The following is a 20,827-nucleotide window of genomic DNA, read 5'->3' on the forward strand; positions in this document are numbered from 1 at the left end:
AGAAAAAGAACCCCCCCCCCGCCCGTCCAATTCGGTCGTATGCAGAGGAGACAACGTGGGTCGAACGGCATAGAAAGCCGAGGACCATGAAAAAGCCCATGAAATCAACGCGACCAGCCTCACTCAGTGAGAATGTCTTCACAGAAGCCTACCGATTGGATCAATACAGAATGAACTCCCGCCAATGCTGCCTCCGCGGTGCAAATGGCCAAATGGGGTAAGGCCGGACAAGGTCTGGAGAGCCAAAGATTTCGGCAGGTAACAATGTAGGTAACGACAAGCACTGGAATCGAAAAGTCAAAACATTCCTCCGAAAGGTGAAAAAAGAAACAAAGGAAGCTCAAGAATAAATCCGCAAGGGGGGAGAATAGAAAGGGAGAAGAAACGTATAAAACCCGGGGAGAATCCAATATAGACTGCACCTCCTCAAACCAAGGTATATGTATCCCCTAGGCCAATGTGCCAGCCAACCTGTCCCCAAAAACCATTTGCCAGAAAAGAAAAAGCCCATGTGTATTAGAGAACGCACAAACAGCGTGGTGAGGGGGAGGAAGACGATCTACCGCCCAAGCCCCTAGTAGTAAACAAAGCCCGAAGTTGCCGCCTTGGGACGATGAGCATAGCTTAAAAATAGCAGCCGCAAATGACGCCGTATATGCGCACAATGGTGACCGCATTTCCTTCGGCTTCGGAAAGGGCCGGTATTCGGACAGAGTCCAGTGGATGCAATTGGAGATCCAGGTCGTAAGAGAGCGGCAAGTAGGATGAACGATCGTGGTGGATCGTGGGATTCGGAAGTGATGATGATCGAACTTACGGCGTAATTGGGGTGGGAGGTCGAAAGTGACTGCGGCCGCAAGATCCAGGGTGGAAAAGATGGTTTGTTGAGAAACGAAATGCAAGAAGCGAAGTGGTATCAAGTCTGTATATTGCCGGCAGATAACAAAATGCTCGACGGAACACATGTGGGACGAGCCACTGGGGATGGAAATGAAGGCAGAAAGGCGATCGGAGGACCATAACGTCGTTAGCTACGGCCGTCGTAAAGTCGTCAGATCGTACGATTAAGAGGCAGAACACCGGGCGGGATTAGGCTGCTGGACATCGAGTTGCTGCACCGGAGCGTACGATTGTACCTTCACCAAACCCCTGCGTATCCCAAGCCATCTAGACCAAATGCCGCAACACTGGAAGTCCAGCCTTAGAAATGGATAGAGCCTCTCTCGCCCCGGATAAGCGGCGTAGAACCCAGCGAGCCAGATTCCTATTGTGGCTGCTGATTCGTCCACCACTGGGCAGGATTCTGCTGAGACCATGCCTGGGTGACGGCCGGGGCACCAGCGGCGCTTTGATGCATGTATTGGCGTGGGGTTTGCTCGGTGGGATACATTCCCTGAGGAGGAGCTCCGTATCCTTGGCTCATGCCGGGCATTCCGGAGTAGGGCATGCCCCCAGGCTGAACCTGATTTCCCGCACCCGAGTGTCGCAGCTGGGGAGCGGCGGACTGCTGCTGCGGGTGGGGAGACGGCTGAGACTGGGTGGTGTATGCCGAGTAGCCATGCTGCGGTGTTTGCGGTGTGGGTGGCCACATCTGATTCGGCGGGTAAGTGTAGCTCTGTGCACCCTGAGGAATGCTTCCGCTGGACCCTGATAGAATCTCGGTTGGTTTTGGGTTGTTATGGTGCGGAGCTTGGGCCATACCTCTCATCGAAGGCTGACTGCCTTGGTTGTGAGCATGGATGGACTGCGAATATGGCGCTGCAGTCATCATCATTTGCGGGCTCTGATTCGGAACTATGCCGGGCTGCGACATTCCGCTTGACGGGGCATGGGGCGACTGGCCCGGGCGGGTGGTGCTCGGGACCGTGGAATCCGCGGTGCCGGTTGGTTGGTTCACCGGAGCCGCTGACTGCGGCTGCTCGTGCGGGCGTCGCCAAAGAGTCTGCATATAGTCGTTGCGCATCTCACGCTGCTGATTGACGGTGCGATTGAACTCGGCCGCATGGTGGGCCTGCGTGTTCAATTCGGCGATGGGGGCTGGCTGCGTCCTGTCCTGGTATGGCGGACCAGTGATCTCCTGGCGCGGGCCCGCCTTGAGGATGTTGGAGTAGTCCCGACTACGGTTGTCACTGTAATCTGGTCCAAGTGTTATCATGGGCATTCTTGTCGAGCTTCCGGCTGGCGCTCCAAGCATACCTGGTTGGACGAGCTGGGGTTGCGGAGCACCACCGAACTGAGCCGGAGTATTGCTGTAGACGATCTCCCCGTGCGGACCCCCGAGCAGAGCGGCGTGTTGGCTCACCTCGGCAGCGGCTTCCCGGGCCTTGGATGCGCCTGGTCGCTTCTCGCCGGCGAGATCGGCCTCGGTAAACCCCTGCTTGCGGGCTTTGGTTTCCCAGTAGTCGTCGCGGACTCTGCGGCCGTTTACGATGACGCGGCTGCCGAACTGGCGAAACATACTCCGGGCAGTCACAATGGCGATTTGTCTCGACCTGTAGGAGAAGGGAAGGATTTCCTGCTGCACAAGATCGTCCTTTTCCACTTGGTTGGCAATGATCTTGAAAAGGGACCTGTTCTTGTTGAAGAGCAGATACGAGTCGCGGTAACCCAGGACGCGAGCGCACTCGGTGGCGAGCATAAAAAGCTTATCCCCACGGTTTGGCACCAGAAAGGTTCGACATCGGTATTCGCGACCCCCCAGAAGCTGGCCGTTCGGCATCACCTTCTTCTCTCCCGCCTCGTCGATCTCCCTCGGGAGGTATTCGTCCCCGCCAGGACCCAGTTGGTCGGTCGTGTGGTCGCGTACGGTGGGGAGCGCCTTTAAGGTCGACTTCGGGGTGGTCTTCGGAGGCGACGCCTGCGGGGCCGCATAGGATGGCGTCTGTGACGGGAGAGCAGCATTGTGGCTTTGGGGGGTCTGCGGCGGCAGGGTCTGAGAGAGAGGCGCCACTGGACCTTGGCCGGGGGCCTCGGACACGCTCCCACCGGCTCGCGACTTCATCGGTCTTCCTCGTTTCCTAGGCTTATCACCTGTTGCGTAGCAACACCATTAGCACGTATCTCATGTGGCCGGTCGCACGACCCGTCCATGTAACGCGAGAGGGATATATATAGGGCGGACCGTGTCCCAGCTACACAGTGATTAAAACGCGACGTACCGTCATCACCGGCGGACCCAGGCTGGGCCGGGTCCTGATAGGTGTCTGGAGACCGGCTCCGTTTCGTTCCCCGGGAGCCCGGATTTAGTACTTCTAGCCGAGACAAAGAAAGATGATCAGCAACTAAAGACGGTGGCGAATAAGGATATGGGTGAGCGCATGTTCTCTGCGAGGGGCGCGTGACAGTTGCAACGCGTAGTGGTCGCGCAACAAGGCAGCAACAGTCAGGCAGAGTCCTGGAGCATGGCGAACACAGCGACAAGCTCCAAGGAAGGCAACGCGATGGCAGCGACAGAGAGTCGCGCGCACACCACATATGCGCACGGAATGGCCGGGAAGGATCAGAGATAAAAAAGAGAGGGCCACACACCTGGTGATGCGAGAGCAGCTGGATTGATTGTCGCACTATCAGCGCCGTTTGGCTGTGCGGAGTACATGGGTGCAGCAGGCGTTGACGTGGTCAACGGACCTGCGAAACGACGTGTCTTGATATAGTTGGGCTGGCCTGGTGGGTTGGCCGACGTGGAGGAGGGGACAGGCCAGGAAAGGGTTCAAAGCTTGGATCTGGAATGCGGGAACTGAACGATGCAGGCAAGAAGGTTCGTGCATATGGTTGGCGCAAATCCAAGACTGGTCCCGACGAGGGTGTCAAATGAAAAGTAAAAGTTTAAAAAAGAAATGGGAAAGCAGTCGCCTTTCTGTGACGGGGGATTTGTGGACTGTTTTGCGCAATGCGGCGGGGTCTCTCGGTTAGGAACCTGGGAAGTACGTCGTGGGAAGGTGACGAGGTAGGAGGTACGGATATGTCGATTATGGTTCTGGACGGGGAGGGGAGGGGCTGGCTTGTCCACGGCGCATTTTGTCATTTTATTCACCTATTATTATCAGGTAGCTAAGTACCTCCTTTCCCTTTTTGGGGAAGCAGCTGAGAAAGTGGGGTAGAACTCAAGGAGAGATGGTTGGTCCGTCTCAGCGACTGATGAAGCCGACGGTTTGTCATAATCAGGATCTGAGGAACTGGCGGGACTTTTCCAGGCTGCTGTTTCTCTTGCTGTCTCTGCTGACGCTTCTCGTTCCAGCCGAGCGGCGCAATCTGATCTTGCTGCTGTTCTGCTGCACTAAGGTAGCAAACCACGAGCTGAAATCCATGCTTAAAGGTATATCGGCTACCACGTAGGTGCACAGGTATGTTATGCACTACCTATGCAGTACATACCTGCAACTGCAACGCCATCCTTGGGGTCCAATACGCTACACTGATTGGAAATATACATAGGTTACCAACTATTTAACGTACATCTCGACTGAGATTGAGATGACCATCGAACCCCGCGCTTGGGCCTTGGTTTTACATCAAGCCGTCCGTAGATTATACCCTGTCGCAAGTGGTCCGTGACAAACGCATTGCCTGGTACATATTCATGGGTAGAAGCTTGGAAGAGGAAGCCCTTTGTAGTTTAGCTCCATCCATATATATCTCATTCTCATAACATTTGATGTGGCAAGAATAACTGGAGGCCGGCGAATGAAAAGCGGAGGAAGGGGATGGCATGTGGTCCAGGCTTGGCGGATGTGGTCATGCTGTGGCTGGTGACAGGGATTAGCTTCAGGAATACGCGGCGCTATGTTCCAGGCCCCGCCTATGTTTGGTGCTCTCCACCCCAAGTTTGTTCGTGTCTCTTGTGTCCAAGATCGAATGCTGATTGTCGAGTTGAAATCGGGCCAAGTCAAATCTCGTTGCGCCAGGCAAGGGCTCAAGTGGAGGCTGGTGATAGGGAGCCTCCACCGTGTATTACGGAATACATACTGTAAATTGTACAATACGTGCATTATATTGATGTACAGTACATCTAACTGCAGTTGCCAGTAGGTACCGAGGTACATACCTCTCGCGCCTACCTAGGTAGACCTTGTGGGTAGTTAAACAAGCTTGGGCGGATTGCGACAAGGCCGAAGTCCATCCGTGCAAGTTGCAAGGGTTGCGGGCCGTGCGATGGGAGATTGTGAAATGGTCTTCGTATATCCTTTCACCTTTTCGTATTATGTTTACTGACTGATTTTATGTTGGAATCAAGTGCTGTCTGCGGCACACATTGATTGCTGCATCTGAATTGTGACAGACTTCCCAACGCTCGTTGCTCAGGAAAGCAGCGATGCGGGGCGAGGTCGCACCAGAGAGCATATTTCAATCTACCTGCCTCAATGAACTTGCCTGGGTTTGTCGCGTTACCTTGCTTTCTTCCGAGGACAGGCCGCCAGCTTACTGGGCTCTGCGCCACTTCTCCGTTCCTTTCCAACTGGGCAAGTAACGTTTGTGGTTCACTCGAAGCCTGCCTCTCTCAATCTCATGATCTCTATAGGTCCGTGTGTCACAACTACAAGCCCAGAGGAGAAGAAGCGGAGTTGAGGAGCAAACGCCCCTAGCCCATGCTCTATCTTCGCATTGCATCATTCCGACTACCCTGGCTGGAGCGAGCGAGCGATATTAGCTACCTACGGCGCACATATATGTAGCGAACGGCGTGAGGGTGATACATCCATCTGTACATCTTCCAGAGGGAGGGGGACTGGTTGGTGGCCCATGCGTATCAACTTGGAAGTTCCCCACTCTGCCGAACAGGCGGGACATGGGTAGGTAGGTACATACATGGATCCTCCAATTCGTAGCCGCGCCGTTCCCCAGTCGCTTTCCAGCCTTGACACACACCATTGACACCACCAGGAGGAGGAGATCTACTAGATGTAGTGGCCGTCGCGACATACGCGATGCGGTGCCTCATGCGGCATGCGCCCCGGAGGTGTGTCAACTATATATTCGACAAAATCCAAATCACGATTACGAATACAAGGAGTCAACCGGTGCTCCGTCCGGCTTAGCCGTTTGACTACCGACGGAGGCGGGCCCATCTCCTGATCATGAAGGACGAATTCAGGCCCGTGCTCAACTCTACACTCACCGCGCTCGCGCGACATGCCATACAAGACTTTACCCATAGCCCAAACCACGTAAGGGAGATCTAGAGGATCACTCCTCGCTGCATGTCAGAGACGGATATGAATATTGAAGGCTGACTGGGCTTCTGAAGCATCCGCTTCTTCATCGACATTCATATGCATCTGCTCCGCCGGATAGCTGCATGCGCCCTGCACGCCGCGGTCGGAATTCGGGGCCAGCGCATGCTGTTGAACACCACGTTAAACCGAGCTAAGCTTCCAACGATAGAGAACGCCTGAGTCGTGCATCTATCGAGCTAGGTACCTAGGTACTACTATCCAGTTATTTGTCGCGATTTTCACCCCACGATATTTAGCACTGTCTTACCGCGTACTACACCTCGTCCCTCGTACCGCGACATGCTCTGGCTGCCCTGATAGCGCGGTGCCTCAAGTACTTGGCGCTATTTTTGCTTGCATAGTAGGGACCTTGCCCGAGGAGTTACAATGTTGCCTGTTGTTGGCTGACAAACTACGGAAGGTAACACAGAAACTGGGCCACTCACAAGGAGCACCCTGCAGCCGAAGTCCAACAGCAGGATGCCTTTCCGTGCAGGTGCAGGATGTCCCATTTCCACCCACGCTTCCACTCCTGACCGGTCTCGTCCGAATAAACCGCCTGCACAGGCGACGTATATAAGGAAAACTAGCATTCCGTCACGTATCTGTCTGCGGAAAGTTACACGCGCAGATGCGATCTCCGGAACTGCCACGAGACGCGATGAGCCGGGCTACCCAGCCGGCCTCATATCTCCTCTCCGAGAGACTCACACAAAGTTTGATAAAGTCGTCTAGATCCGTCCAGCTCCAGGCGTAGCTTCTTAGACAGCCATCTGATTGGCCTCCACGGAAAAGGAACCCTAGCAAGCGTAAGATGTGGGATTACGCCACAGCTGAATCGTGGTCCTCCGATGTGCTAGCCAGGCCAAGTGAGGAATACGGGCCACGCCTTGAACACTGTGAACAGGCATCAAAGAGGCACCAATTGGCGCTTGCCGTTCAGCAATCTCGAAAGCCAGCAAATCATATGGGCTGATGCGTTCTTCCCAAATCAAGGATAACTGTCCTCATCAAGGAGCAGCCAGGACTCAGATGCGAGGGTATTAACCGTTTCACCCTTGCCGCCTAGGATACTCGACTCTGAAGAGCGGAGCCGTCAGCCATCGATAAAGTCCAGGATGACTCTGGGCAGAAAGAAGCCTAGTCTGTCCGGCTTGGGCTTCCTTCCCTTCCTTTTTCCGTAATGCAAGCTCCTGCCCCTCACCCCCTCCCCAGTCCAATCAAGCGGAACCTACCTCCAGCCTTCTCACCACTCTTGGCAACGGTCTTGCCCATGACGTTTGAGTTCATTGTCAGTGGCTGGTTGGAAGTCGCCGTCGAGCAGGTGACCTGTATGTTTCAGAGAGTCTAGAGACCATTAATAACTAGAATAACTACACGCAATCAATGCGTCGTAGTGGAGAACAAAAGTCTGGGGAGCGCACCCACTCCAGGAAACGGACTGGAGATGGTGTGGATGCAGCTTGAACCTCCAAGAGGAGGGTGGGCCGGGTGACAGGGTTCAAAGGAATGACCAGGGTCTTGAGAGTGGTGTGGAGCGGGGTGCAAGCGACATAGCTGCGATTGGGCTTGGCAGTAAGATCTCGAGGCTCCCATTGGTCTATCTCATGCAACAGCGGCAAGCCAGCTGACACACAGACCATGACCGCAGATCATTGCGGACTCTGGCCAAGCCCCCTCTCTTCGACCTCCCCTCATCTCAGGCTCTCAAGTCTCTTGTCTCGCCTGGATCCAAATTCAGCAGTAGGTAGTGGGGTAAAACACTGCCTCATGCCTACCGACTACCTTTGCGGCTTTGCCCTCGTTGCCAAGAATATGACCCAGTCAGAGACAAGAGCGTCGAAATGCAGGTGTGCCCCCTTCTGGTCATTCTTCCGAATGATGTCGTTTCGCAAGTCCGGATGAAAACCAGAGCCAACTTGGCCCATCAACCCCACGACTTGGGTGGTTGCCGCGGGCTCCCGTCGACGGGCGCCTTCAGAACTAGTGTGCAGATTCCGTAGTCTGGACGGATACGCCCCTCACACCCCTCCATCTTCCGAAGACTTGGGGGGCAGCCAACAGCCAAATGCAGCATCCACCAAGGGCGGGAAGCACTTGCCGCCATGCTCCTTCCACGCCCACAGCTCCTCCATGACCCGTCGAGGCCCAATCCACCATTCGCCAGCTTTGCAGGCTGACTGCTTGTTCCTTTTGCATCCGTTTTTTGCAGCCTTTAACCCCTGTTACCCGCCCTTGCATTTTTATCGATGCTGCTCCTCGCGTCCTACCAGGCCAGGATGCCTTCCTCGCAGTGCATTTGCTCCACCCCATCTTAGCTCCATGTAAGTCATCCGCTGCTTGCGAATCGAAGTGGTGTCATCTTGCCGAAGAACCCCACAGAACATCTACGCAGCCTTGGGAGAAGTGTCGCGGTGTCAATAGTCACCTTAGGACAGAAAAAGAACCCTGTATTCTTGACTCACGAGCTTCCTCGTTTCTTTTCCCCTTCTCCCAACGGGCACCTACTCGTGGTTTAACATCGCGCTTCAGCAGCAACGCGAAGTGGCCTCTTACCACATGGCAATGTCACATTTTAATCGGCGCTTTCTATGCTTGGGATTTTTATGAGTCAGACGCTACGAACCGCCTGTTTCGTTCCACTTTGGGAGGATCGATGTGATTACGGATACTGTTACATACCTATACAATAAACGCTTGATCAGGTTCAGGCACCCGCCGATTTCCCAGAACGACGACCTACGGTATGTACGTACCATTTCGGCATCTTATCTTATCACGCACGGTATCTTGGGTACCTACAGTATGTATGTATGTAGATGTAACTGGGCGTTGCTATTTTTGGCGGCCATGGCGCTCGATCCTTTAAAAATCAAGCAGCTCTGGATCACTTTCAACCCAACACCCCCAAGCAAGCCAGGGATCCCAGGTAAGCAAACAGGGAGAGGGGCATGTCTGACAATCTGGTAAAATGCGCCGGTTGAATCTGGCGCAGATCATATGATCCGGGCTGGGTTATTAGTCCGCATTATTCCCCACAGCTTCCTGCCTTTCCCAGGATGCCGCTTACGGGCTTTTAAGAGCAGAGATTCTGGCTGGAGAAAGACTTTGAGCCGTCGTAGAATTTCAATGTTTCGGCCACCGAGATTTGATGACGGACGAGTCTCCAGAGGCGACCCGGGCCTCCAGCGCCATACACATTCCCCGACGGAGATGTCGTTGGCGAGTATCCGTTCTGTAACCTGTACCAACTATTACGTATTGTCGCTTCTCATCTTCGGAGTTGACCCCACGTCAGAACATATACTGCAAAGTAGGTGGTTTTCTTGTAAGCCGCTCACGGCAGAGGGGCTTTTCGGCTGAAGTCAGAGATGGACAAATCAGGTAACAACCATCACGATGAATGCAGCTGCAAGGCTGGTTTAAGGTATTAATTAAACTTTGTGTCTCCTTCGACGATCTCACCTGGTGACTGGGACCGACACCCTCCTCAAAGCCATGGGATGGGCCCAAGGTTTTGTGGAGATTACAGAAGTACGATGACCTACCAATCCCATGCGCTGTGACTAGGTAGCGTACAGTATGTACCACAGTAGGCGTCTGTTGATAAGATAAGCAAGCGCACGGGCGCCTCCGATTTGCTGGCCGAAGCGCGAGTTTCGACCCTTTTTGTAAAACTTCAAAGTTCAGAACACAGCAAGCTTCATCTAGTCTAGTCGCACCGTAAGAGACTAGGGATTGAAGAAATGGCGAGCCTAAAACGATCATTGGAGTTTGACCCGTTCGCTTCAAATATATCAAGCAAGGTCTATGTCAGATCAACCAAGAGTGGCAAGGTTCAGAAGATAGTCCGAGAGGTCTATCTGCGCCAAGATATCCCTTGCTCCTCGAAGCTATGTCAAGCCTGCCTGAAGACGGCACCCCGAGATGCCGCCGGGAGATGTAAGATATATCCCCACGCTTTACTGACAGGCTGGAATCCATCCTGACCTTTTTGCAGCTACACCCTTTGTCCTCTCGGACAGCCCTGCGGGGACCAAGAAGTTCCCGCAAGGTCATTACCTCGTTCCCGACACCAATGCTTTCCTGAATGCGATGGATCTGTTCGAGCAGAGTTCTGCATTCTACGACGTTGTGGTCCTCCAGGTTGTCCTAGAGGAGCTGCGCGGCCGATCCCTCCCGCTCTACAACCGCCTCATCAGTTTGATCAAGAGCGAGGAGAAACGATTCTACGTTTTCTTCAACGAGTTCCGCCTCGAGACGTACGTCACCCGCGAAGAGGGCGAGTCGATTAATGACCGCAATGACCGCGCCGTCAGAAAGGCTGTGAGGTGGTACGCCGACCACCTGGCGAAGAGCAGGCCGGCCAAGCTGCCCGCGCTTGTTATGTTGAGCAACGATCGACAAAACCTGCAGAAGGCAAGGGAAGAGGGTCTACATGCCTGCTCTCTGGCCGAGTATGTTGGGCAGCTTAAAGACGGCGACCGCTTGCTCGACCTGATCCCAGAAACACAGGATCGCGAAGTCGCCAGGGAAAAGCAGCCTGGACAGCATCTCTACCCGGAATACTTCACCCTATCCAAGTTGATGACGGGAGTCAAGAGCGGGCTTCTCCACCAGGGAATATTCAATGTCTCGCCTTACAACTATCTGGAGGGCTCAATACGAGTGCCTGCCTTCCCAAAGGCGCTTCTCATTCTCGGCAGGGAGAACATCAATCGGGCCGTGGATGGAGATTTGGTGGTTGTTGAGGTGCTCCCAAAGGATCAGTGGAAAGAACCCTCGACGCGGGTCATCGAAGAGGAGACACTCACCAAGAACGAGAACCCCGACGCCGAGGAGGGCGAGGACCTTATCTCAGAAAAGGAAAGGAAGGCACTCCAAGACGAAGTCAAGCGGACACATAGCAAGACATCAGAGGCTCAGGCACAGCCGACCGCGAAGGTCGTCGGCGTGGTGAAACGGAACTGGCGCCAGTACGTCGGCCATATCGACCAGTCATCTGTTAGCCAATCTGCCCAGCAGGGAAGGAGACAGGACACGGTGTTCATGATCCCTATGGATAAGAAAATACCCAAGATTCGTCTGCGGACAAGACAGGTGGCGGAGCTGCTCGGGAAGCGCATCCTAGTTACCATAGACGCTTGGGACCGTGACTCGCGCCATCCCTCCGGCCACCTGGTCCGGTCGTTGGGCGAGTTGGAGACGAAGGCTGCCGAGACGGAGGCGCTCCTGTTGGAATACGACGTCCAGTACCGCCCTTTCCCAAAGACGGTCTTGGACTGCTTGCCAAAGGAGGGCCATGATTGGAAAGTCCCAGCCAGCACGGATGATCCAGGGTGGAGGGACCGAGAAGACCTGCGTGGACTGCTCATCTGCAGCATCGACCCTATCGGCTGCCAAGATATCGACGACGCTCTCCACTCCCGGCCGCTCCCGAACGGCAACTTCGAGGTTGGTGTCCACATCGCCGATGTATCCCACTTCGTCAAGCCCAGTACTGCCATGGATTCCGAAGCAAGTATTCGAGGCACGACTGTATACCTAGTGGACAAACGCATCGACATGCTGCCGATGCTGCTGGGTACAGACCTTTGCTCGCTAAAGCCGTATGTGGAGCGCTACGCCTTCTCGGTTATCTGGGAGTTGACGCCCTCGGCGGACATCGTAAACGTGCGATTCACGAAGTCGGTAATCAAGTCGCGCGAGGCATTCAGCTACGAACAAGCGCAACTCCGAATCGACGACGCCTCCCAACAAGACGAACTCACGACGAGTATCCGGGCGCTCCTCATGCTGTCGAAGAAGCTCAAGCAGAAACGCATGGACGCCGGTGCTCTCAGCCTATCATCCCCTGAAGTGAAGGTGCAGATGGAGTCGGAGACTTCGGACCCGATCGATGTCAAGACCAAGGAGCTCCTCGACACTAACTCCCTCGTGGAGGAGTTTATGCTTCTCGCCAACGTCAGCGTCGGCCGCAAGATCTACGAAGCCTTCCCCCAGACGGCCATCCTCCGCAGACACGCGGCTCCTCCCAAGACGAATTTTGACGAGCTTGCCGACCAGCTCAAGGTCAAGCGCAACATAGAGATCAACGTCGAGTCGTCGCGCGCCCTCGCGGACAGCCTCGATGCGTGCGTCGACCCCTCGGAGCCCTTCTTCAACACGCTCATCCGCATCATGGCCACGCGGTGCATGATGAGCGCCGAGTACTTCTGCTCCGGCACGCAGTCGTACCCCGAGTTCCGCCACTACGGGCTCGCGTCGGAGATCTACACGCACTTCACGTCGCCGATCCGCCGGTACGCGGACCTGATGGCGCACCGCCAGCTGGCGGCGGCGATCGAGTACGAGGCCGTGGACCCGTCGGTGCGCAGCCGGGGCCGCCTCGAGTCCGTGTGCCGCAACATCAACGTGCGGCACCGCAACGCGCAGCTGGCCGGGCGGGCGAGCATCGCCTACTACGTCGGGCAGGCGCTGCGCGGCCGGGTGGCCGAGGAGGAGGCTTTCGTGATCAAGATCTTCAGCAACGGCTTCGTCGTGCTGGTGCCGCGCTTCGGCATCGAGGGCCTGATCCGGCTCCGCGACCTCGCGGACCCGGAGCCGGCGGCCGAGTTCGATGCCGAGAGGTACGCGCTCGCGACGTCGGGGAGCAGAGAGGTCAGGGTCGAGCTGTTCCAGAAGGTCGTTGTTAGGATCACGGACCAGAAGGAGGAGAAGACGGGGAAGAGGGGCGTCAAGATGGAGCTAGTCAAGGCGGATTGAGCCTGGCCAAGGCTGACGATGTAAACGAGTACATAACCAAAGGGAACCTGTGATAGGGGGTGGAAGATTGAGATACCTATCCCATCTCATCTCTCTCTGTCTACGGCCGTCGTCTGATTGAGAGGCCTTGGAAGTAGTCGATAATACGGCAACAACACTCTATTCCATACTCTCTGGTGTAGCTTATTGGGATAGAAATCGTGCTCTCACAGGATGCCCTACGTCAAAGCAGATCGAGCCAAATCTGACCCCTGATTATGCAGTCTTGCATATATTGGATTCACAACCAATGATGAGTTCCTGGCTTTCCTGTCGAGCTTGCCAAGCAGAACAGGTGCCGCCATAGCCCATTCATAAGCCCTATTCACGACCTTTTCTTCCACGTACGACCATACCCACTGGAAAACTCGGGATCCCGTCCGCTCTCCCTTAGATAAGCCAGTGAGGGCCGGATCAGTAGTTGGGTCGGTGACGACCAGCGAATCCCCGGTGTTGTACGTTTATTTTTGCCCTTTTTGGGTCTGGGGGAGGTCCCAGGGTGTGTTGAACCGTGGTGGGCGACGAGAGTGCTGGGCGCCCCTGATTCACTCCTATTTAGACAGGGAGTATTTTAGGTCTGTCTGTGAAATTCAGGGCTGGGGTAAATGTTGTTTGGTTCCATCTACATGCAAGTAGGAAGAATAATGCAGATTAAAGCAGACAGAAAGGTGGCTCTGTTGGAGGATATACGATTTTAGAACGGGCTGTGCAAAAGAACCACTCGACCCACCGGGATAAGGGGCCTAGATGTTGAGAAAAGTCAGGTAACGCCTTGTGGGAAGGTTTATAGAATTCTCGTAAGGCCTGGATCATCCTTGAAACACCACATCCTTCCATCAGCCAGGCTGAACCTGCTTTGCTCTCGAGAGCCTGGCCTCCTATCCTCCTACCCCCCCGAGGACTGATTGACTTGGGCGCAGGTCAGTGAAGGAACCGAACACCGAAATGATTGACAAGTAGCAGAGCTGCGTGTAAAAGATCCCTTGATTGCAATTGTCCTATATACAGACGGACGTGACCGACAGGAGAGCCACGTATTTCAATTTTTCGACGCCCGAACGCCAAACCCCCGAGTTAGATCTAGGCCGTTCGTTCGTTCGTTTGCTAATTCCCCTGCCAACAATGCCTACCTAACAACAGGCAGGGAGGCAACCCAGGGGGGAGACCAATCATCATTGGGGGCCACATCTAAGAAAAAAAAGGAACAATCAACCCTGAGGCGTTCACTGCATCTCCACATCCTTGACCTCAGCCTCGCCCTCGTCATCCCCAAACAGCCCCTCGATCTTGAACTCCTTGGCCCACTCCGTGACAATCTCCTTCTGATCAGGCGCGGCCTCCGACCCCTCGGCACCTGCCTCGGGCGGCGGCGGCGGCGCGTCGGCCCAGCCCTGGATCCTGCCATCGCGCCAGTCTGTCACGACGGTCATGGCGGCGGCGTTGATGTTGGGGATGCCGCCGCGGCCGAGCCGGCCGCGCCGGCGGGCGACCTGGACGAGGAAGTCGGTCGTCGGGTCGCCGCGCTTGCCGGGCATTAGCGGCGGCAGGTCGTACACGGCGGCGAGGTGGTCCATCAGCTCGGGCCGCGTCGACAGGCGCTTGAGGAGGAGGGTCACGGCGGGAATGGGGTCGTCGATCTGCTTGGGCGGGATGGCGTTGAGGAGGACGAGATGGGCGTGCGCCTCGGTCTGGTTCTTAGGCACGAAGCCACCCACACCGACCGCGGAGGCGCCGCTGCCGCTGGCCGGCGTGGAGGGGAAGACGATTCCAGGCGAGTCGAGCAGCGTCAGCTTGCTATCGATCTTGACGGAGCGGATGGCCGTCGTGACGCCCGCTTCCGCACCGGCGGGGCAGGCGTTGTGCTGGTTACGTGAGCCGCCCAGGCGGGACATCAGCGCGTTGATGACGGATGATTTGCCGACGTTGGGATACCCGATCACACCAACGGAGATGGCCCGCTTGAGGTTACGGCTGGCGGCGAATGACTTGAGGGCGCGGAACAGCGCCGAGCTGGTGCTCTGGACGGTCATCTCCCGGTGGTTAAAGGTCTGGGCGTTCGGGGCCGGCCCGGAGGCTCGGAGAGGTAGGGTCGGGAAGGAGCGCCGCAGATGATTGAGCCAGCCGCGCAGGACGGGGGGAGGGACCAGATCGACCTTGTTCAGGACGAGTATCAGTCGCTTGCCGCCGCCCGCAGCCGCCATCACGGAGCGCTCGACTTCGCGAGAGCGAGTCCCCTCCGGGTCTCGGGCGTCGAGGACGTACAGGACAACGTCGGCCTGATCCACCACCTGCTTGAAGACCTTGTCGTAGGCCTTCCGCGACGTCGCCCCTCCCGTTACCTCTACCACGCCTACCACGCTCTCATCCGAGTCGCTCTCGGAGTCCTCATCCTCATCTATATCGTCCCCGCTCTGCAATTCACGGTCATACTTCTTGGCAGCTCTCCTCGCACTGGCGAGTAGCGCCGCCATGGGATTCGAATCATCGTCCACTTCGCTGTCATCCTCGTCCATGGCCTCGCCATCCTCGATATTTTCGAATTCTCCATCGTCCTCAACGGCAGCATCCTCGGTACGCTCTTGGACGCCGGTCTTGGCAGCGCGAGCGACCTCTTTCCGCCGCTGGGACTCCTCCTTTCTCCTAGTACGGTCATCCTCGATCTGCTGCAACAGCTTGTCCTTGTAAGGGAAGAGATTGGGGATGCCCGGGTCCTTCTTCAACTTGGACACCCATTGGGGGTTCTTCTTGGCGAGCTTCCGAGACTTGCGCTGCTTTGCGGCCGAGGCCTTCTCGATCTTGTGGCGCAGGCGGACGGGTGTCCTCTTAGACTTGGGTTCTACGAGGTTCGAGGTTAGCCAAACAGGACCAGTGAAACAGGTACGGAGAGAAAACGAGTAAGACTCACTCCCCGGCTTGTTGATTCCTCCCATGGTGCCTGAGACTGCGCTTGTAGACGTGGCTAGGATGCAGGTGCTCCTACAGAAAAGCTCGAATTTGGCTCAGAAAAAATAAGCGGTGGGCATGGCAAAAAAGATGTTATGCCATCCCTCACCGCTTACTTGAGCCACACAGTTGAGAGAACCCCACCATTGCGACCCCGCAACTCATTGAATCTCGGGACTAGGGTATTGATCCATCTCGAAAAAGCGACACAACGTCTTTGCTCGAAATACCTGTCAGCAACAATGGCTTAGCGCAGGTGCTTGCCGTTACAGGGTGCCCAAGTTTCCTACGGTACTTGACCAAATTCTGGGCCCGGGTTCTGAGGGCATCGACGCCAATAACAATGACAATGAGGTCTGGCACCCCATTGCCGACCGATACTCAGGTACCTAAAATCCGATGTTATTACCGCCCATGTTCCATGTTAGGTCCTACAGCGCGGAGCAGGTGCAACGGGGCAGGTGTAACGGGGCAGGTGAACGGGGCAAGTGCCAACGGGCATATATTTGGGAAGGCCGATGACGACCTCAACCACCAAGAGAAGCAGAGCTTTACATATGGTGTTATCTATTTGCTTGCCTACCTACCTAGTCTACTACGTTTGGGTCCTCTTGGCTCACACGTAGCCTGCAAGTGCCACGGCTTCTGCCCCAAGCGGAGATATTTGCATTTCTTTACTGTGAAGGAGCATGCATATAGGGGATGCAACAAATTGCTCCCTGGCATAGTTTTCCCCTTCTTTTATACGCTTGAAAACTCTGTTGTATGTTACCTGATAGATATATATTGCCTGCTAAACTACTTGATGAAGGTAGCCAAAATGGCATCTTGGACTGCGGCGGACAAGCAACCATTTGAGTGGGATAGAAGCCACCTTGATAAATGGCACATTGAGATCTGATCAAACATGCTTCCGGCTATTCCCACGATCCGCAACGATAACCATAACCCCAGCGTCCAAGCCTTATAGTGTCGGTTTGCTGGCAACCATGTCTAGTGAGCCATGTGATGTGTGTCTTTGCCCCGAAGTCGGGCCGTTTGACCGCAAAAGCCCGGCGCAAAGACCGGACCTTCAGTGAAATTTGCCTCTTTCCATACCGTGACTTTCTCTGGAGGAAAACTAACCACATCGACTCTTTTCCCAATTCCTCAGCCCAGAGGTATTTGTTGTCTATTCGACTTGCGCGAACTAAAGAGTATCTCTCGCCCAGGAGGAGCATTTGCCAAAGACCGCAACCCGGACGTTCGACACCACTCATCCGGAAAAAATGGGAAGTGCAGACACGGGAGACTTCACGGCGGCGCCGGAGCGGGTCTCCTTCGACGGCTTGCTCTTCGACATGGACGGCACCATCATTGACTCGACAGACGCAGTAATCAAGCATTGGCACACGTAAGCGAACGAGCAAAATAAGAAACCGAAATTCGGACATGTCTCCCTGTCCAGTTCCACCGTCAGAGGCTAAAATGGTGTGCCCCTTCCAAAGAGTGGGTGAAGAAATAGGGGTAGATCCAAATGTCATCCTCCAGACATCCCACGGCCGGAGGAGCATAGATATCCTCAAGATCTTGGCGCCTGAGAAGGCAAATTGGGAATGTAAGTAAACACTGAGCACAACGAGGATGTCCTGGTTTTCAAATTGGAGGTCGGTCGGAGTGATTCTTCACTTTAGAAAAGGGTTAAGGGGAAGGGGTGACATATCATGGAGACCTTACCGCTCCTCTCTACTCCAACGTGCACCCTGAACACACCCCCCCCCCCCCCCCCCCCCCTTCCTTGCCTACCCACATATCTTTCCCGCTGGCCGTTAATATCAACCGAGCCCTCTCACACACACCCTCCTCTCCCTCCCCCAACAGTTCGTTCAAAACCCAACAACCTATCTAACCAACCAACCCTGCCCCCCCAACCCCCCAAAACAGACGTCCGTCAAATGGAAGCCCTCCTCCCGCGCCTCCACGGCGACTCCGCAGTCGAGATCCCCGGCGCCCGCGCCCTCCTAGCCGACCTGATCGCCCGGCGCGCCCCCTGGGCGATCGTGACCTCGGGCACGGAGCCGCTCGTCAACGGCTGGCTGGGCGTGCTTGGCCTGCCGTCGCCGCCGCCGGACCTGCTCATCACGGCCGAGTCCGTCGCCGTCGGAAAGCCCGACCCGGCGTGCTATCGTCTCGGGCGGGAGCGGCTCGGCCTGGCCGGCGGCGACGGCAGGAGAGTCCTCGTGCTGGAGGATAGCCCCGCGGGAATCAGGGCCGGGAAGGACGCTGGGTGTGCTGTGATTGGGCTCGTCACGAGCCATACGCTGGAGCAGGTGCTGGTCGCGGGGCCGGACTGGGTGGTCCGCGATCTGGAGAGCGTGAGTGTCGTGCCTGGTGAAAGGGCGGCCGTGACGTTGGAGATTCGGGATGCGTTCGTGAAGAGGACCGCGTGAGTGGGGTGCCGGAAGTGTCTAGGGGTAGAAGACAGGGAGGGAGGCCTGGGATGGGTTGACGGCTTCTCTTGAGATAGATGACGTCGTTTAGGATTAAGACAGTAGAGATAGACAGGGATAGACATGGTTTCCAGCTATGGAAAGGAAAATCTCCTCTGAGCCCTGAGACACCCCCTTTACTCGGTTATGGCTTGAGGGGAGGCTTGTCTAAGACATGATGAAATTGCAGCCCTACAAGGGATCGGAGACCCCTCAAACCGGACTGGAAGCCGGAGATTTCTCCAACGGGGAGCGATTACTTTGTCCGAGACCTTTCCCCCCCATGACGAGAGATGTCTGAGATATCCCACTCGTCTCGTCAACAGACGATGCAGATCATTCTTCATATAGTAGACCGCTGATGCAATTCGACCCTCCAAGAGAGAGTCGTTTAGTCCTACACGATGGCAAACACTTGGCCCGTCTTTCTGGATCGTTCTGCCATTGTCATTATTATCCCCTTTGCACACGTAGATCAAATGCCAGGTTTTCAGGCATCGTGAGACAGAGATGGGCCTCATCTCCGGTCGGACTCCCGTGTGACGCAGCCAGACGAGGTCCGAGTAGAATGGTCTTGCGCACATTGAACTGGGGCGGGCCAAACTGGTCAGGAGCCTGGAACCCAACAGCCATTTTCCCGAGTGATCAGAGCCTCCCTTCGAGACCAATGGCGACTTCTGGTCTAGTTGTGTGCCAAGCTCGTTGGCAATTTTGCAGTGGTGCATAGACGATATGCAGGTGCCCTCGACAATCCTGGGTACATATGCCTTCTATCATAGAAAACGTGCATACAAACCGTAGCGATGGAGTGGTATTGGAACGGCATGCATGTAAGATTTTTTCGCGGCTGGTGGGATTTCGACCCCGGCGGTAATCATTGCTGATCTTCGATGGCAGTGTCAGTCCGCAATCGCATGACGGCGGACACTAACTCGGATCGCCTTCAGGGTCCAGCGGCCTCTTGCAGGCCGGTCGTGACGTTGCGTCGCAGCAGGTGGACGGATAAAAATGAGGGACCTCGTGATTGATTGAAGGGAGGGACTTCGTAATCATATCTCCTACTCCGAGATCTTCTTGGCAGCTGGGACCAAGGGTGCGATCCCTGACCCATCCGCCACCTCACAGCAGACGAGTTCCTCGCACCGAATGTTGCACAAAAGGCCTCTCGCCGTCAAGCTCGGGGACCTGAGCGGGAGGAAGGCACGTATTGATCGAGTCCCTCCCAGCTCCATGGGCGTGGCGACATTCTGCATGCCCTCCCGACATGGAGGCTCGGGGATGATCATACCGTCATCAGTTCAACAAGATGTTCGGGTAAGCATTCTGTAAGGTCCCGAAGAGCCCACGGATACAGACATTTCTGCGTGTAACCTGCGTCCTCTCCTTCCCATGTACATGAATTGCCGTTCGTCAGTAAAAGCGGGCGTTGAAGGGTGTCTGCTGGTGCCAATTTCCCCTTCGATCGACCAAAAGCCGGCCAAAAAAAAAACGAGATATAATACGACCTTGACGATCGACGTACAAACTCCACCAAGTTTGCCGTGCTGATCGCCAAGAAATAACGTCACTATGCTGGTTCCTGCCCTGTGTCCTTCGGCACCACAAAAAGCCCCCGTGGAAAACAAACATGCCGATCAGCGGGGACTGGTGTAGCAACACAATAAGATCACCACAGTTGGGCCAACGAGATTCGGCGCCACTGGCCAACCCCTGGGCGGGAGATCGCCATATTCCCCGGCACTGGCCGTACGGAGAGCACAAGGGTGTGCTTTCCATGACGGAATATCCGTGGCGCTGTACACAAGTCGACAGCGACACTTGACGGCAAATTTACTTGCACAAATTTGACGTGCCAACAGAAGGCGTCCGAGCCGTCCCAGCGCTGCCAAGTTGATTACTTGCTTCTATATAGAGGCGGGGAACCGGGAAATGGAGCTACTAAGTCCACAAAGATGGGGGGGCAATGAGCGCATTGTATGTCAGGGCGAGAGGTAGGTGGACATGGGCCCGCCCGACACGAAACGAAAAAGGCCCAGATAAAAGAAAAACCCACAGAATAAGGGCGTCCCAGTGCTCCCTTTAGTGGACGGTATCTGTTTTGATACGGCGTGGCACAGTTGAACTGGTGCGCTGCTCAACAATATCCGATTGGACTCCTCTCTCCGGGTCTCAATTTCCATTCCCACTCCAGTAGATGCGTTGTGGATGAAATCACGTGCCATAGCGGGGCGCTGAAGTTGTGCGCAGGGGCCAGGGGTTGCCTGGAAAATGATGATTTGTTTAATCTCCCATCCCTGGAAAGCACGTCCGCAGGGTACCTTAATTTTTCTCCCCACCAAGTCCAGGATTACAGACTAAAGCCAACCTAAGGTCCGTTCCACACGGCCGTGCTAATTCAAT

The 20,827-nt window shown here is 55.5% G+C and overlaps 5 protein-coding genes across 5 annotated transcripts; 2 read left to right on the forward strand and 3 right to left on the reverse strand.

The window, feature by feature from the left end:
• Window positions 1–1,264: 1,264 nt before the first annotated feature.
• Window positions 1,265–3,595, reverse strand: QBC33DRAFT_576695 (chromatin remodelling complex Rsc7/Swp82 subunit-domain-containing protein; the record flags this gene model as incomplete). Its single annotated transcript, XM_060430928.1, has 3 exons — window positions 1,265–3,030; window positions 3,159–3,251; window positions 3,529–3,595. 3 exons carry the CDS (start codon window positions 3,593–3,595, stop codon window positions 1,265–1,267), a joined length of 1,926 nt encoding a protein of 641 aa, XP_060285704.1.
• Window positions 3,596–6,200: 2,605 nt separating this feature from the next.
• QBC33DRAFT_513005 (uncharacterized protein) lies at window positions 6,201–9,165 on the reverse strand (the record flags this gene model as incomplete). The annotated part of the gene is made up of 14 exons (XM_060425950.1): window positions 6,201–6,338; window positions 6,488–6,556; window positions 6,659–6,696; window positions 6,735–6,771; window positions 6,924–7,012; window positions 7,448–7,541; window positions 7,637–7,769; window positions 7,998–8,195; window positions 8,238–8,402; window positions 8,483–8,525; window positions 8,678–8,763; window positions 8,895–8,951; window positions 9,015–9,075; window positions 9,111–9,165. The coding sequence occupies 14 exons, from the start codon at window positions 9,163–9,165 to the stop codon at window positions 6,201–6,203; spliced, it is 1,263 nt and encodes a 420-aa protein (XP_060285705.1).
• A 714-nt stretch (window positions 9,166–9,879) lies between these two features.
• Window positions 9,880–12,977, forward strand: QBC33DRAFT_617638 (uncharacterized protein; the record flags this gene model as incomplete). The annotated part of the gene is made up of 2 exons (XM_060432691.1): window positions 9,880–10,154; window positions 10,213–12,977. Exons 1-2 carry the CDS (start codon window positions 9,959–9,961, stop codon window positions 12,975–12,977), a joined length of 2,961 nt encoding a protein of 986 aa, XP_060285706.1. The 5' UTR covers window positions 9,880–9,958.
• An 870-nt stretch (window positions 12,978–13,847) lies between these two features.
• On the reverse strand, window positions 13,848–16,013 carry QBC33DRAFT_467765 (P-loop containing nucleoside triphosphate hydrolase protein). Its single transcript, XM_060425160.1, has 2 exons — window positions 15,922–16,013; window positions 13,848–15,852 (listed from the first exon to the last, which is right to left on the reverse strand). The coding sequence occupies exons 1-2, from the start codon at window positions 15,944–15,946 to the stop codon at window positions 14,240–14,242; spliced, it is 1,638 nt and encodes a 545-aa protein (XP_060285707.1). The 5' UTR covers window positions 15,947–16,013; the 3' UTR covers window positions 13,848–14,239.
• A 1,031-nt stretch (window positions 16,014–17,044) lies between these two features.
• Window positions 17,045–18,476, forward strand: QBC33DRAFT_323381 (HAD-like domain-containing protein). Its single transcript, XM_060423600.1, has 3 exons — window positions 17,045–17,352; window positions 17,447–17,556; window positions 17,883–18,476. The coding sequence occupies exons 1-3, from the start codon at window positions 17,228–17,230 to the stop codon at window positions 18,386–18,388; spliced, it is 741 nt and encodes a 246-aa protein (XP_060285708.1). The 5' UTR covers window positions 17,045–17,227; the 3' UTR covers window positions 18,389–18,476.
• Window positions 18,477–20,827: the final 2,351 nt, after the last annotated feature.

This window comes from Phialemonium atrogriseum (assembly GCF_030411735.1).
Source record: "Phialemonium atrogriseum strain 8032-3 unplaced genomic scaffold QBC33scaffold_6, whole genome shotgun sequence".
In the NCBI taxonomy this organism is placed as follows: domain Eukaryota; kingdom Fungi; phylum Ascomycota; class Sordariomycetes; order Cephalothecales; family Cephalothecaceae; genus Phialemonium; species Phialemonium atrogriseum.